The sequence below is a fragment of the Osmerus mordax genome, chromosome 3 (genome assembly GCF_038355195.1).
Source record: "Osmerus mordax isolate fOsmMor3 chromosome 3, fOsmMor3.pri, whole genome shotgun sequence".
Classification (NCBI taxonomy): domain Eukaryota; kingdom Metazoa; phylum Chordata; class Actinopteri; order Osmeriformes; family Osmeridae; genus Osmerus; species Osmerus mordax.
The window spans coordinates 17,888,275-17,904,671 of NC_090052.1; the positions used below are offsets into that span (position 1 = coordinate 17,888,275).

Genomic DNA, 16,397 nt, shown 5'->3' on the forward strand with positions numbered 1-16,397 from the left:
CCTCGCATATCATCCTGCGGATACCGTCTGGGACTCCTGGAGGGCCAAAGACTGGAGAATGTCACCACCAGAAGCTATCAACCATTAACACCACCACGTTCACGTAACACTGTTGACTGTCCGTGCTCAGACTACGTCCTCTTCATCACGCTACGTAACCAGCTCAGTGCATGGTCACCTAAGATGTGGCCTCGTTGTCTAGTCAGTCTAGTGGGTGATGTGACATGCAAGACAATGCGATTCCTACGTACGAGTGCTCACCCTGATCATAAAAAAGGTGCGCACGGATGCGTACGACCAATCGGCGCACGGATATTTCAAACCGTCTGGAAAAGAGGCCGTAGATTGGAGACACACAAGTTTGGAGAGCACCCGCTCTCCTTGTGCGGACAGGTCTGTAACAATACACTGTAGTGAGCGTATTGTAAGACAGCAGTCTGGTGCAAGCTGTGGGGGTCTGAGTAGCAATGCTGCCCTGTGATACAGCTCACACCAAGGATGTAGCCCGGGTGGGAACCAGAGTTGTAGCCCCGTACAGGAGAGCCAGAGTAGACAGTGCCTCTGGGCTAAACACACACATGCTCAGCTCTGTAGAGCTAACATCCGGACTCAGGCTCAAGTCAGTCTCTGATGACAGATTGAATCATTTCAGGTCCGTTACAGTCATGCAAATATCTGTCCGCGTCCATATAGTTGTGTTTTATCTCCCTTTCTGTCCTGCCTCTCACTCGATGGATGTTCAGCAGAGTCTTCCTCCACACAGGGGAGTGGACCTGGCTGCTATTCGTGATTCACACTGTCAACATCATGACTGGCTGTGACCGTACTTACACACGGTCTGTTCTCTTTGCCTGTGCTCCCTGTCTCTCACTCACACACACACACACGATGAAGCAATCACAAAAGACTACCAATACAACAGAGCTGGCAGACAGGAAACACAATGTGTGTATTCTCTTACGTGTTCCCTTCACTATGAGGCCACTAACCAGGCCCTCTCCAGCTGCAACCTCCATGCACACTCTTGAGATTAGAATCAATAACTTATTAAATCAAAATGTATTTGTATAGCCCTTTTTACAAGCAATGTCACAGAGGGCTTCACATACATAGAACTGCCCCTCAACCAACCTAAACACTCAAGGAAGACAAGGAAAAACTCCCAGAAAACTCACTAGCGGGAGAAAAAATGGAAGAAACCTTGGGAGGAGCTATTCAGTGAGGGATCCCCTCCTCCAGAGACGGTTAAAGAGAGGTGCAGAACACAGGCTTAACATAATCATACAACAGGGAAGTGTCAATGGGTGTTGAAACACCAAACATCAACCACGGTGATACAAGGGCTTACAAATATTATGCCATGCAGCAAGAAGACATCCTGTCAAGCTGAATGTCTTCGACTTCCTGTTTTGCGCACCGCTTTTTCTGTTATCTGTAGGTTTTAAGGGGAAGAGAGTGCTGTCCCCACCCATTCTGCGGGCAGTGGCACAGCTGCACGCCCAAGCCCAACCAGTCCTTTACCGTGAAACAAGAGTGGCAGAGGCCATGTCACACAGTCTCTTAGTAGACACACAATACCGCTCAGAACCCTGGCTGGGGGTCACGGAATCACCGTGACCCCCGGAGCCAACTCCCGACGGCTTCACCAATGAGCCTGCATCAATGAATTGTTTAACTCTCGGACAATGTTTCTATGGTAGCTGAACTTTCTCCTCCTCCCTTTCACAGCAACACACTAATACAACAGAGATGCACAAGCACACATAAATACCCTTCAAATAGCTTCTAAAGCAAATGAAGGAAATAACATTGTAGGTATCCTAACATGGATAGAAACTCGAGCCTTTCCCTTATCTTAAAAAAAACCGAAGGGCAAACAAATCATGCGCATACCACGCCTTTCAAACAAAGTTAGGATAGGTAATAACACTGGAGCTTGTTGCTACCTGCACTGTTATTATTATTTTTTTAAGAAAGAAAAAAGAAAAAGAAAAAACGGTTGGGGAAAAAGAAGGGCAGAGAAAGGTTTGGGACAATAAGGAGAGCAATAGGAATGGAGGAAGTTCGAAGACAGGGACAAAAGGTTGGTTCAATTGGTGTTGCACGTGTCCATGTGACTGTCTGTCAAACAGAATGGGGCCAGTAAGGGGGGAAACCTTATCAGCTCTGGGCCCAGACATCGGCCTGCATCCCTGCTCATGCTGCTTCGAGTCTCTCTCTCCCCCTCTTTCTCTCTCTGATTAAACTGGGTGACCTATTTATATAATTTGAATATGATAAGAGAACTTTGTTGGACTCGTTTTGGATATCAGCCAAGGCAGAGCTCGGCCTGTGAGATGACAGACATCCTGTCTGTGCTGCTCCCATGTGCAAAAGCAGAACAAGAATTAGTAATGGAGTGGAAGGAGAGAAGAACATGTGACTGTGGAGAGATGATAATCAACACACCACCAGGGCAGGGAAGCCAAATCGCATTGTTCTAGAAGGCCTATTAGCTCTCTCAAGCTCTGGTCATTAGGTCTCCATTAGTGGCAGCAACATGTCATCCAGACCACCCACTTCTACTTTGCAGAGACTAATGGAGCTTGGCGAGAGAACGTTGACTGTAGTTCTGTCCTTTTCCATGTGCCAGGGGGGTAGAAGGCCCGGTCATGACCGCTGATGTAGGGGTTCTCACACAGAGCCAGCAGGTCATAACAGGATCAATCAGTCAGAAGTTCACTGTTCACAAGGGTTCATTGTAACATGATTAACCGTGATGCAACCTAACGGAGCTGGCTTAAGCTTCCCTGAAAAGGTGAATAATACTATCAATATGGTTGACATCAAGAATATAGAAAAACAAGAATAATAGGGATCTGCAGATTCCAATGGACATCAAGGTGAAACAGGGCCATGGGGACTGGGGAGGTTTGCATATTGATATTGTTCTACTGAAATGTCTAATTGAAGATGAGATAGTCAGAAGGAACTCCAAATGTCCCAAACCAAATTGTGGACCTGCTCTCACACCTGTTGCTGAAGCTATCCAAGTTGTGGATAATTCACTGAACTGAAAACTGAGCTTTGTTGCAGATGATTGACTATAACCTACTGTAATAATCTAATGTCCAAGCAAACATTACACACCTAAAGTGTAGAATAACCTACAAATAAATGATTAGCCTACTTCCAAATTCAGAAACACTCCTTGGTCACTCTTAGCAGTATGTTCGTCAGCTAATTATGTAAACAAGGCGAAACCAAGTCAGTTCATGCATACGCAGGGCCACTAACTTCAAGCTACACACCTTTACGCCGCGCGCTCAACTAAAAGCCCATACAGAAATTACAAAACATTGACAAATCACGTGATTTTTATATAATGTAAATTTGTGGTTAATCTGCAACAATGCATCAAAACAGTTGTTTCAATTTCTTACCGACTCCGTCTTCCGACTTCAAAACCATTCTTTCGAATCTTGAGTATTCCCCAAAGAATTAAATACTGCGCTCCGAAGTTTTATCTTGAACTATAACTTGTAGTTCAATATTAACATATGAATCAACTTTTACTTTTAGACACTGGAATGACGACCGTAGTCTACCGGATAATACGAAGGAAGCGAGCTCAAGGGAGTGGTTTCGAGGACTTCAAGCAGCCAATCTTTTCAGCAGTGAGCAAGTCGGTGAAGCAAATGGGCTGGCCAGATGACGCCCGTTTCCCGTGCGTAACGATTCCGCCCTGTTGTACAGGGCCGCGCTGCGTTGGGCTCAGTTTCACAACCACGCACACAAGTACACCCACGCACGGGCACATTCACACACAGAGACATACATACACAAACACAAGCACACACACTCTGTTGTTACGGAGGAAAGCCGCAGAGTTGGGTGGGGGCAGGGAAAGAGATTGACAGAAACACACTGGCTTCTTGACCACACTGCTAATCTTTGCAACATTACTTAAGCACTAGTGATGGGCATTCCGGCTCTTTTTCGTGAGCCGGCTCGTATGGCTCAGCTCACAAAAAAGAGCCGGCTCTTTTGGCTCCCGAACGGCTCTTTAAAAAATACATGTTTTAACTATGAATTTGACTATGATGGGTGTGAAAACTATTTGAATTAAATTATGAAATGAAATCATACTCGATCGTAACCACATATCTTTAAAAATGCATTGATTTGTCATGGCTCTCCTCCGAGTTTTGACTACTCTCTGACTGTGTGTGAGTTGGCTCGGCCCTCCCTCATGCAGGATTGACAGGAACAGAATGTGAGGATGATCTTGTGCGCCTTTAAGCCTACAAGTATTTTTTTGTTGTTCTTTGAATTAGTCAATTATTTTAAATACAATTAAAATTCATTATTTCATAATCATTTAGTTTTTATACGCTGTATTAATCTATTAAAAATAGAGTCGGCTCTTCAGATATGCGAGCCAGCTCCCGACGTTCACCTTCAAGAGCCGGATCGTTCGCGAACGACCCATCACTATTAAGCACTCCGGTTTCCTTAAACACATCGGTTTAGATGACAGAGAGTGATTTATACACCAAAATAATGTTATGTGAAAATACAACTCAAACATCCACATACATAGGTTAAACATCTGAAATATTCTGTTTCCAGGAGCTTTGAGGAAGAAAAAAAAACTTAACTTCTCTTCCTCACTAAACTGAAAATATTGATTGAGGTGGTGGATAGAGAGAGAGAAGGTTCAAAGTTCACACTCATAGCAACTGACCACAAGAGCAATAAGCTACTCCACCTAAGTGGTCCTGCCATGGCTTGCAAAACCGCCTCTGTTAATCTCAACAGCTAGTTTAAGGAGAAGCAAGGTGCTATTATCCCTGTTTGCCTGCTGTATAGGTCCATCTGCTTGGAGATTTCACCTGGCATTCTGTTTGTTAAATGGGCTGTGACCGACAGGGAATCAACCCTGCACTGTTAGTTGTTCTATTGTACAGTGCTGAGGATGTGTAGCACACCTGCATCACTGTACAGCAGAGCCTGTCCCTGCTTGTACAGAGATAGGACAGGGGGAAGAGGAATGCTGTCTGTGCAGTTCTGGGAAGACTGTGTGCGTCCTTGTGGGTGTGTATGTATCTCTATCTCTCTCTGTTATCTGAAGAGCGTCTTCGGATGGGAGAGCATAGGGTTGGAAGAACTCCTTTTTCTTCGAATGGCCTCTCTACTTCTTACGAGGATTGATAGAAACAAGAACCTTTCGTTGAGGAATTATCACTGAATGCCCCAGTTGTACTGCCCAAATTCAAGAAGGACAATGTTCTCAGTGTAGACCAGCTTGCCAGCTCACACAAAGATGTATTCATTGTCTGCGATTCATCCCCCAAGCGCTGTTGTAAATACGTGCATAAACTCAAAGACAAGCCATATGTGAAGAGTCCTGACCTTATTCTTATAAGAAGGCATTAAGATATTGAGCACTTAAACAGTAAATGCGCTGTACTCAGACAGATCCACATCTCGATTTACATCACAAACACAAAGCGAATGATCTGCCAATGGGACATTTCATGATCATGTACCGTAAATGTCACACTCTTTGATGAAGTGTAAGAAGAGTTGTGTCTTTGTATGTTGAATCATGCCTAAATGCACTGCATTAAATCAGCCATGCAAATTCAGGAAACAAACAAAAGACTCCTTGTTTTGTGAAATATCTTCTTGACTGCATGCAATCTTTGTTCTGTATACAAACTTAAATTATGTCTAATCTGTATGGTGATATACCCTCATCTACAGTAGGTGTTGCACTGTTCACTTGAGATGTCGCCACACTAATTTGGGGAGTCAGATGGCTGAGCGGTGAGGGAGTCGGGTTAGTAATCAGAAGGTTGCTAGTTCGATTCCTGGCTATGCCAACCAAAATGACGTTGTGTCCTTGGGCAAGGCGCTTCACCCTACTTGCCTCGGGGGAATGTCCCTGTACTTACTGAAGTCGCTCTGGATAAGAGTGTCTGCTAAATGACTAAATGTAAATGTAATGTAATATCACCGTGTGTGAAACTGATGCTCATGGAGACATACATCAAGCCAAGCCAACTCAGACAAGATTCAACTTTCACATTTTTAGGGTGAGTTTGTTTTCATAACAGCACAGACACCGGCTCTGCTATTTGTGGAATGTTATGTTTCCTAGCATTGTTCCTCAAGGCCATGTTCGCTCCTGCTGCACCATGGGATAGGTCGGGAGGGCTAGGGTTATGCCGATGACGTCTGAAGAATTTTGAGGCACATATTGTTTCGGTACAGCAGTGTTCACTACAGACGGGGCAGGACTTACAGAGAAAACTGAATCTCGTTAAAAACACACACTTTAAAACATACTCATATACAGTGTCAATTCAGGAAGTCCCTGCTCTGCCTTGTCTGATACAAACAGTAACACACAGCCATGTCCCATTGTGAAAGAGCTTAGGCTGATTGACCTGGCTCTGAGGCCAGCAGATTATGGGCTTAAAGGGAGCAAAAGGACTGATCCAGCATGAAGAGCATTGTTCTCACGTTATAGGGGCGTTAGCCAGGCCTCTTGACACAACAGTCCAGCTCCCACACCTCTTCTGAGCATGGCGACATATTGGTCACTGACAAACTCGGCACTGAACAGCATGGAATCATACTGTGACAGTTGTGAAATTGTCAGACAGAAATGGATGAAACAAAAAGCTACTTTTCGAAATGTTCGACTGGATCTTGGATTGTAAACTACTGAACATGGCCCCTCAGGAAACAGAACGTGCATGTCTCGAACCAGCAGATTATACATGGTAGTGAAGTGACATCTGCAGGTGACGTGCATGTACTACAGGTCCCAAGCCTTCACAAACGGTATCAATACAATTTGAATATGGTTCTCTAAGGTAGAGTCATAAGTCTTGCCAGATAAACAATAATGGGGATGAGCACATAATGATTCATGAAGGTAGGGGGAGGATAATGATCTATTTACATAATGGCCTTGTATGTATTTATTTCCCAAATGTACCTCATTCACTCAGCTACAACTGGGCTATCTTTTAGCTGGTCGTCTGTGAGGCTCGAGTTCTGGTACTAGAAATACACAGATATTAACCTTGAATGTACCCTCAGGCAACTCAGAGAAGGAGGAAAGAGTCTGAGGAGTACAGAAAGAAAAAGAGGGAGAGCAGAGAGAGAGAGAGAGAGAGAGAGAGAGAGAGAGAGAGAGAGAGAGAGAGATGCGAAGTCAAGCATGTACCAGTGTAGCTCTCCCATACATTTACCCTTCTAGACTGACTGCAAACTGCAACGACATGTCTGATTACACAATGCAGTCGTGCCATTTAAGATCCAAGGTGACGACGGGCATTCACAGGCTCTCCTTAAACTGAGCATTCAAAGCAAAAGCAGCTGTAATTTTCCTTGCAGACTAGGTGAACGCCTGCGTAATTGCTCCATTACTAACATGACTCATAATAGAACTACATTTGACCGTCAAATGATGAAATGTGTTTGTGTATGGGTGTGAGAGAAGGTGACAGAGACACAGAGTGAGACAGAGAACAACAGAAAATAAGAGAGCACGAGAAAGAGAGAGAGAGAGAGAGAGAGAGAGAGAGAATAAAACAGGAGACAGACAAATAGTAGCTCAGGTTTAGTCGTGCTGAAGCCTGAGGACGGATTCACTGATTATCCAACCATGTCTCTGGCAATGAGGGGTAGTTGGGTTTAGTCAGCTAGCTCAACCATGATATACAACCCAGCCCAATATTGTGCTCATTAGGAACCTAGACTTGTGGGGCTGTGTGGTACTCAAGCACACATGCAAAGAAACTCATGCACACAATATGCATAAATATGAGAGAGAGAGAGAGAGAGAGAGAGAGAGAGAGAGAGAGAGAGAGAGAGAGAGAGAGAGAGAGAGAGAGAGAGAGAGAGAGAGAGAGAGAGGCGAGGGAGATAGAGAAAGAGGGCAACAGAATGCAGGGTACTAGGCAGTCAAAAGCTCCAGTGTGTCCATGACCTCGCTGATCAAAGCCCTGAATAGGGAGCGTGAAATGCAGGCACCTCCTGACTAAGCAGTTCTGCTGAAGCCCAGCTTGGGTTCGGGTCACTCATTGACATTCCCCTACCCCGGGCTATGACCACTGGTGCTTCAGTTAGTACTGCTATTGCTGCTGAGGCTTCCATCACAGCCTTGAAGCTTCCTTGTACACACATCACACAACGGTGCAGTCTTTTTTGTCGGTCTCCACCTCTCTCATCCCTCCAGACATCATTGCTCCACCCGCTCTGTGGATGACATAGATCCATGGGGATTTCTCTGGAAGTCACGACATAGGCTAATGTATACAGTACATGGTCTAGTCCGCTCTCTCAATACCTGTACTGGGAAAGTAGTTATTTCTCATCTCTATACTATCTCTGTACTTACCCCATTGGCTGCAAGTATTATAACACTGTCTATGTGCACACTATTTCATGATAGCAGAAGCCGTGATAAAAGTTGCCTGCTATTTCATACCTCATAAATAAAAATGAAGCATTTGGAGAAAAGGGAGCTCCACCAAACAGACATCTTGGCTTTGAAGACCTGGGCTTTGTGGAATCCATGTGCTGCTGTTTGGATTCCCTCATCCCTGTCCCTTTTATGGGGCTGGCAGACACGTTCTGTCTGACAGCCTCAGAAATCTCTCTCTCAGTCTGTTTGTCTGTCTGTCTGTCTACCACAACAGAGTCCCTCAGTCTTCCATAGGTATGGCAGCACAGCATCTGAGACTTCACACCAGATCATTTCTTTGTGCAACGATAAACAGAGGGTATGTGAAATATGCCAACCTATATTTGACTTTGTTGCAGTCTGCAACAAAAAAAGTTTGGATTGCTAATAGCAACATTCAACCATCCACAGATACCACACCTGCTCAAGTTTCCATCGTCTCAAGCCCACCCCCCCCACCCCCCAAATCAGTAGATAGGATTATCCTTCCTCTCAAGCTACTTCCTGGTACAGTCATTTACAATGAGCTGATTTAGCAAGTAGGCCAAGTATATGCTGCTATAAGCTGCTGACATAGAAGGTTCTGTATTCCCAGAACTGGAGGTAATAGCCACCCCTGTCTGCCCAGCTGTCTCTGGCTCCATGCTCAGTGGAACCCACAGGAGACATGGTAGTCCGACGCCAACGCGCCGGGCAGCTATTAGGCCCTCACACCTGCCTCGGAGCACCACAAGCGGCCTCCAATTACCCTGATATGAAACTGCTCGTTATCATTAAACCCCTCTTTTAAACTTTGGTTTGGATCCAGTGGTAGACTTGTCAGTTGTGGACTGAATGAGTCACATCCCTCCTGTTAGAAACATCTAGAGTTTCAGTTGTAACTGAAAGAGGTTTGACGTCTGTGCTGTGCCGTCTGTGGACTGTGTATGTTCTCCAGGCCAAGAAACAGATCCATTTAAATGAGTTATTATATAAATCCAGAAAGGGGGGAAATTATGAATCATGTCTCAAAGGAAGACCAGTACCTGGACCTCACAGATATAAATAAATAACCTCGCTAATGAATACTTAACAATGCATCCTTCCTCTGTTGGACATCTACTGTGTGGTGCTGCAGCTGACTTCATACATCTGGGGTGAGTAGTCGGTGGTGATATAATTAGAGATTCCTGTCCACCCATTGCATGAGTCATCCTATCCAATAATCACTCATTTAACCCCCCCTCCTCCCCCCCCCCCACACACACACACACACACACACAACACACATGTGCACACACGGTCAGTCACCAGCTCTGGTGCTGACAGCTCAATTCATGCAGAGTGGATGCTTCCCCAGCAGGTGATGTGAAGGCAGAGTCCATGGTTCTGCTTCCTGGCAGGTCTGAAGCCTGTCTACTTTGCTCTCCCAAACCTTCCGTCACCACAGGCCCAGCCTCGGCCGACTCAATCCCCAGTACGGCACAACCACGTCATCAGGACACGTCACTGTGGGGAGTCAGGTGGCTGAGTGGTTATGGAATCGGCCTAGTAATCAGAAGGTTGCTGGTTCGATTCCGGCCGTGCGAATGACGTTGTGTCCTTGGGCAAGGCACTTCACCCTACTTGCTTCGGGGGGGAATGTCCCTGTACTTACTGTAAGTCGCTCTGGATAAGAGCGTCTGCTAAATGTCTAACTGTAACAACAGGGACCTCAACACTGCTCGCACAGCACATAGCATTTCCAGTTGAGACTTCTACTTTCTCTTTTCCTAAATCGTTTCTCGCCTTAACACAGCACACTGCTGCTGACTCAAGTGTGGAAGTTCCTGACCATCACCCTGACAGCACGACCGCACGCAGACAGCTAACAGGAAACTCAGAGGCCACAGTCCTGGCACTGAAACAACACACCACAAACAACAACAACAACAACTGCTAGCTAACAGTCCCAAATTATTATGCTCAACAGCACGCGTTCCCTACGGCACTCTCTCCCCATGTGGCAGGAAAAGAAAATCACCTGCTTCTTAGTCACTCACAGTAATAAATGATGAGGTTCTCATATGTGTCTGTGTCGGTAAATGAAGGCAGTGTCTAATGTTAACAGGGTATGGATGATATAACTCCCTGATATCTAGGTTCCGAGGCAGGGCCTGTCTTTCCTAACGTCTACTGTGTGCTTGTCCTCTTAACCTGTAATTACAGTTGGAAGTTAAGCTAATCTGGGTTCAGGAGATGATCCAGGGTAAACATTGCCTTGCCCTTTGTTGACTGGGAAGCAGCACTTCATTCGAGGGAAGAATGAGCTGTCTGGCATACAAGGGTGTCTTCCTGATGAAATGTCACAGCTGGGTTAGGGTTCACTGGGGTTAGAGTAAATGACATTGTTGGTGTACAAATGCACTGCTGAGTAGTCGCTGCAGACAGTGTCTTAGAATGAAGCCATGGAAAGTCTGAACCAACCTCTATGAGACCTACACTCGCAAAGCTAACAAGGATGATGTGGGTTCTGTGGATATGGTGAAACAGAGGTGTGTGTGTATGGGTGTGTGTGTGTGTATGGAGGGGGGGGGGGGGATCTACTCAGTAATAGCATTAGCAGGAATCACTCCATTCCCACTCTGAATTGAGTCGAGGAGTTATGGCTTAATCCAGCCCTGATTAGTTAGTCAGATCAAACAAGCTCTCCCTATATCTGTGGGTGTTGTTACTGTGCAGACCACGTGTTACTGGATAAACCACACACACATATACACACAACTTTTGGCTACCATACAATGTTTTTTTTTTCTTCCTGAGAGTGGCCTAAAGCCTAATATGTAGCAGAATGTATGAGGAACAGTTAAAACATACATTATCCGCAAACAGGATTCTCAACACAGAACCGATGTACCGGTAGATGATAACCCAATATGTCTAAATTACCCATTACAGATGATTAATATCCACAACTAGGTCAACATGAGTTCTACAAGCCTACAGCATGTTTTATACTTTTAGTAGGAACTCTTATATTTCTCCACATTTCTTTTTGCACAGAGCCCAAGTACGCCACCAGAGCAGCCCCACAGACTGTCTGACAACAGCCACAGAGTAGGTTACCTTTGTCACTTGTCCTTACCTGTAGGTGGGGCCATCACAGTGGGGCACAGAAACGCCTGGAAACTGGACACACAAAGGTCACTGACGGTTCCCATAGCTCCACTTTCAGAGGATCTGTGTGTTAGTGTGATTTAGAATGTGTGTGTGTGTGGGATTGTGCGCGTGTCCTCTGTCTCTGTGGTTCAGGATAGGTGTAGAGAGGAGGTCCAGGCTCCCTGTGTGCGGTGTGTGTGTGTGTGTGTGAGATGCTCCACTCCTTGTACAGTATGTCTCAGCCTGCCCGTCCATCCATGGAAGAATTCCTCATCTGGACCTGGTGTGTGTCACACTGTTAAAGTAGTCCGCTCCTCTCCCCCCTTCTCTCTCCTCTCTCTCTTAGATCTTGGTCTTCTTCTTCACTGTATGGAAGTCTCCACTGCTTTCTCCTTCCCCTTTTTGCGCTCTCTCTCGACTTCTCCTCTCACTCTGTTTGTGCTTCCCTCTTTTTCGTTGATGTCCTCCACCCCCTCCCCTCTCTCTCTCTCTCTCTCTCTCTCTCTCGCTCTCTTGTTACTTTGCACAGTAACTCTGCGAGATATTCTTAGACCTAACAGATTGCACTCAACCATTTTCTCAGGCTGTGTGCATGAGAACAGATTAGCACACCTTAGAGGCAAATTAGTTTCCCATTTGCCTCCTCATTCAACACACACACACACACTCTCACAGAGGCACACACGCAATATCATGATTGTTAGCAGTGCAACCGAGCGTCTAAACCGCATACTGTCTTTAACATTGTTTTGAATGTATTCATGCAGACAAAAGCTATTAAAAACAATACAAATTCAAATGATATCAAAAAACAAAAAGAGTGAAGTGCTTGAGTATTCATATGTGGGCATTTGCAGTGAGAACCTAACGCAACAACATGACACATTGTTCAATAGCAGTGCGAGTTCTGTCCGCCCTCTCTTCATCCTCTAGTTTATCGTCTGAAGCCTTGTGTATGTACAAATCAAGATTTCATTGTTGCTTGGCAACAAGTTACAGAAATGAGTTATTCCCGAATGGGAGTCAGTGAAGCATTTGTTTTGATTATGTTATTCTCTTTCACCCTTACAGTTATTCACAAATCAATATTGGATTTAATTTTCATTTCCCCCCAGAAATGAAATCCAAAGCATCACAAACACCATGAGAATGGACTCTATTCACCTGTCACCGTGGACCTGTCCAGCTGTCAGTCACACGGCCTGCCAAGATTGCTCATTAACAACGATATCTATCCCTCTGTGTCTGTCATTCTGCACCGGTCTCTTCTCATCGGCTTATGAGACAGAGCCCTCAGAGCAGTGAAAGCTCCGTGACTGAGCAAAGCGACAATTAGTGAGGAGGACCAGGGGGCACAGCTGGGATAGAGAGGGTGGGGAGGAGGGCGGTGTGGTGGCAGCTCCGAGCCCAGAGCTCCAACCCCGGCCCCGTGTCAAGAGAGGTGAGCCGGGGACAGAAGAGACACGAGCTGAAGGGTCAGACTGTTATCTAAGACCCCCCCCCCCCCCCCCCCCCCCCGTCAGCTGCAGCTGTATGTCATCCAGAGGAACAAGACTGTCACAGGACAAACTGTGACACACAGCATGGGCCAGTCAGCACAAATGTAGCTTCTGCTTTGGTTTGGTTTCCTTTCGGGAAAAAAAAAAAAAGACAAGAAATTGCCTCCTCAGCTGTGTTCTGTGGTGGCTCTTTGCAGAAGAACAAGCTTTCCTGACAGAAACTTCCTGTCGCCACCTGCAAGGGAGCATGGGACTGAAAACTGGTGGGCGGAGGGCTTGGATGCTACAGTCAAAGGGGAAAAATCATCGGTTGTCGGCTCTGTGTGTGTGTGTGTGTGTGTGTTAGCCGTCTAGTAATGGGCATGTGTCACTCTCTACAAAGTATATATGTGTGTCCTAATGAAGCTAATGAAGCCAAATTGCTTCGGTTAATGATGATGAATACAACCTCATTAAGTCTGAAATAGACCCCACGAGTGATTGTAGTAAGCAATGCCCATACCACTATTAAACTCAAATACTCTCACACCCCGTATCAACCCACAGCAGCCATTTATACCCACCAGTCACAATGATTAATTGAGGAAAAGGAAGCCTAAAGCTGGTGCATTGTTTGAGCTCATTCTTACACTGCTGCTGATCTTTAACATATACATTCATACTGCAGACAGAACACTGGTACATATACAGTACACACACATACTACAGCAGTCCGCTCATCCACACACGCACGCACACACACACACACACACGCGCAAACAGACACATGCTTAAGTATGCAACATTTTGAAGGTTTCAGAGAGGAACAGAACTGTGCTTCTCGGAAGCATGGCCTTGAAGCCAGATCGAAAACAGCTGAGCGATACAGATCTTCTCGTGCATCAAATGTCATACCACACAACTCTCACTGACTGAGCTGTCCCAAACAATCAGCATCTTTTGTTATCAAGCCTATAAGTCATTTATCTTGACTGATGAAGCGTTCTATAAAGTTACCTTTCTCGCTTCTGCTGTACTGAAAGTCATTCCTGTTCATTGTGATACAACTCTGCCACCCGGTGGATGTTAAAGGTAAGACGTCAGCTTGAAATCAATTGAACTCTGTAGTGTTGACACAACATGTTGAGAATCTGTGTTACTTCCTCAATTAGTGTCCCTCAATGTGCAGATCAATCTGTGGGTGACACAAAAACAAGCCTTGAAAGATCCATAGGTAATACATTTCAATACAGCAAACTCGTTCCAGGCTAGTCTGAAAACAAACACACAACAACTGAATGGAGAGTGATGTTATCTGGATGCTGTCAGAGATTCCTCAACCAGCCAGAGATCCTTGTTAGCTGCACAGAACAGTGTTGGCGGAACTCCCACACAGCCACAGCGGCCTGATGTAGCACCCCCTCCATCCTGACTAACAGCCACCAACACCAAGCAGGAGAGGGTAGCTGGATGATAGGGGGCAGTGATGTTCAGGCTGAATGCTTACAGTGGGTACTGACGCATCCGGTTTCATACGGACGCACCCATGCGATCCTTTCACATCCGCTCAGAAGAAAAGCATCTTGTTTTCATCTCGTACTCATTTGCATGTTTTTTTTTTCTTTTTTTTACCACAGGATGTGGCTAGATGCTGTACAGGGATTTGGCACGTGGTTGCTTCTATGATTTCAGTCTCAGCGTTTCTGGTGTGAGGGCAGAGGGACTAATACAGAGCTGCCAACAAAGACCTATCTTATCAAAGGAGTCCAAGGCCCGGTAGGCAAGATAGTAACCTAACAACAACAAAGAACCACCCACGTCCACCCCTGTCTTTTTTGCAAATAAGGGAAAGATTGCAGATCTGTCTATTGACAGTATGAGAAGAAAAAATAATCTGTATATCTAACTGCCATAACCGCAGCGACCACATGCACCTGCTATCACACCTGAGAAAAACAGCATGTGTACAAACCAGGCCGCTGTCATTGTACTTCCTCCTCCATGTGCACAGAATCATAAACGAAGCAATAAAAACCTAAAGCACAGAGGTAGCACAATTCCATACAAAGAATAGATCTGTTGATGCTCTACAGCGCTCTGTCATTATGTAATTCAAGCCAAGTAACCACACCCAACACAACCTCTGTTTGCTTCGAGAGCTCTGGCTGGACTGGCTGAGAGTATCGACCACAACAACATTAGAGCAGAGTGAGAAAGTAGAGATGAAGGTTTTAATAGGATAGTATCTCTAACTCTCCTGGTTCTCTCTCCTTTCCTCTCTCCCACTAGGGACACCCACAATATCTCGACAATTGAAGAATACCATTGTCCTTACAAGGTTTCAGCTATACTGAATAGTCACTTACCCTCAAATGACTCAAAAGTCACTGTTTGTGTTGTGAGCGTCACTGAATGAGTGTGTCATGAACATGCTGACTATATTACTATGTCGTCCTCAATCTTACTCTTGACATGCAACCATATGCTATATTATAGGCATGATAAAGCTATGAAAGTGATTCCAAACTCAAAACAGACTCAAAGTGTGAAAATATGACTGCAGACAACAGTGATCTTGTGTATAAGTGTGAAAGTACAGAAAGTGACATCATTTCACCAGCACCAGGCCTCACCATTTGAATAGAGCTTCAGATGATATCTTCCAAGGAGGCCATTGCTGCATGGTCTATTTTGAGATGCATTAAGCACTCAGCCAGCTAACAGATAAATAATTTAGATGAAACCTCCATCATAATCAGGAGCCGTTGGGCCAAGGCTGTGGCATGACATCATGAAGGATGACCATGAAGCCCACATGATGTCATTTAGCCTATCTATCAGTCATTTCTCTAATGATATTTGTTCTCATTATGGTCCTGTTTACAGTATCTGTTGCCTGCATATCCTGTCTATAATATGTTATTCAAAGTCTCAGATAAGACCAATAATTTTTTTTTTTTTATACAATAAACAAACTTAAAATATATATTTTTCAGTAAAGTGAATATGTTTCATTAGTCGATACCAAGTAATGGATATGTCACCGATCATTCAGTTTATTCAGAGAATATTTCATATATAATCACGCCGTTGATACAGCGTGACTGTCCATAATTGTGTGTATTTTTCTATCCCAAGATTTCCACAAGAGCTATTCTATAGCCTACCTGCTGATCAGGTAAGAAGACCAGACAACTTCCGCCAATATTAAAAACGGACAAATCACTATTGTCAAAGCGTTAGAGAACCAACGTTCCGTGAGAACCAACGCTTTGACAATTCTTATTAAATCGTTAATGTATAGCAACAAACCGCCACACGGCTGATTGTAGGCCTAA

The 16,397-nt window shown here is 45.0% G+C and overlaps 1 protein-coding gene across 3 annotated transcripts in view; it reads right to left on the reverse strand.

The window, feature by feature from the left end:
• The window catches only part of cyth1a (cytohesin 1a), a 39,483-nt gene that overhangs the window by 22,903 nt on the left and 183 nt on the right, over nucleotides 1-16,397 (reverse strand). Inside the window, exon 1 of one of the 3 annotated variants that reach the window (XM_067233845.1) lies at nucleotides 11,568-11,829. The exons of 1 other annotated variant lie outside the window; for it this stretch is intronic. In XM_067233845.1, coding sequence (XP_067089946.1) covers nucleotides 11,568-11,643 — 76 coding nt within the window. In that variant the 5' untranslated portion in view covers nucleotides 11,644-11,829. Of the gene's footprint in view, nucleotides 1-3,422; nucleotides 3,607-11,567; nucleotides 11,830-16,397 lie in introns of those variants that run through there. One more of the 3 variants, XM_067233847.1, reaches the window with a different exon arrangement.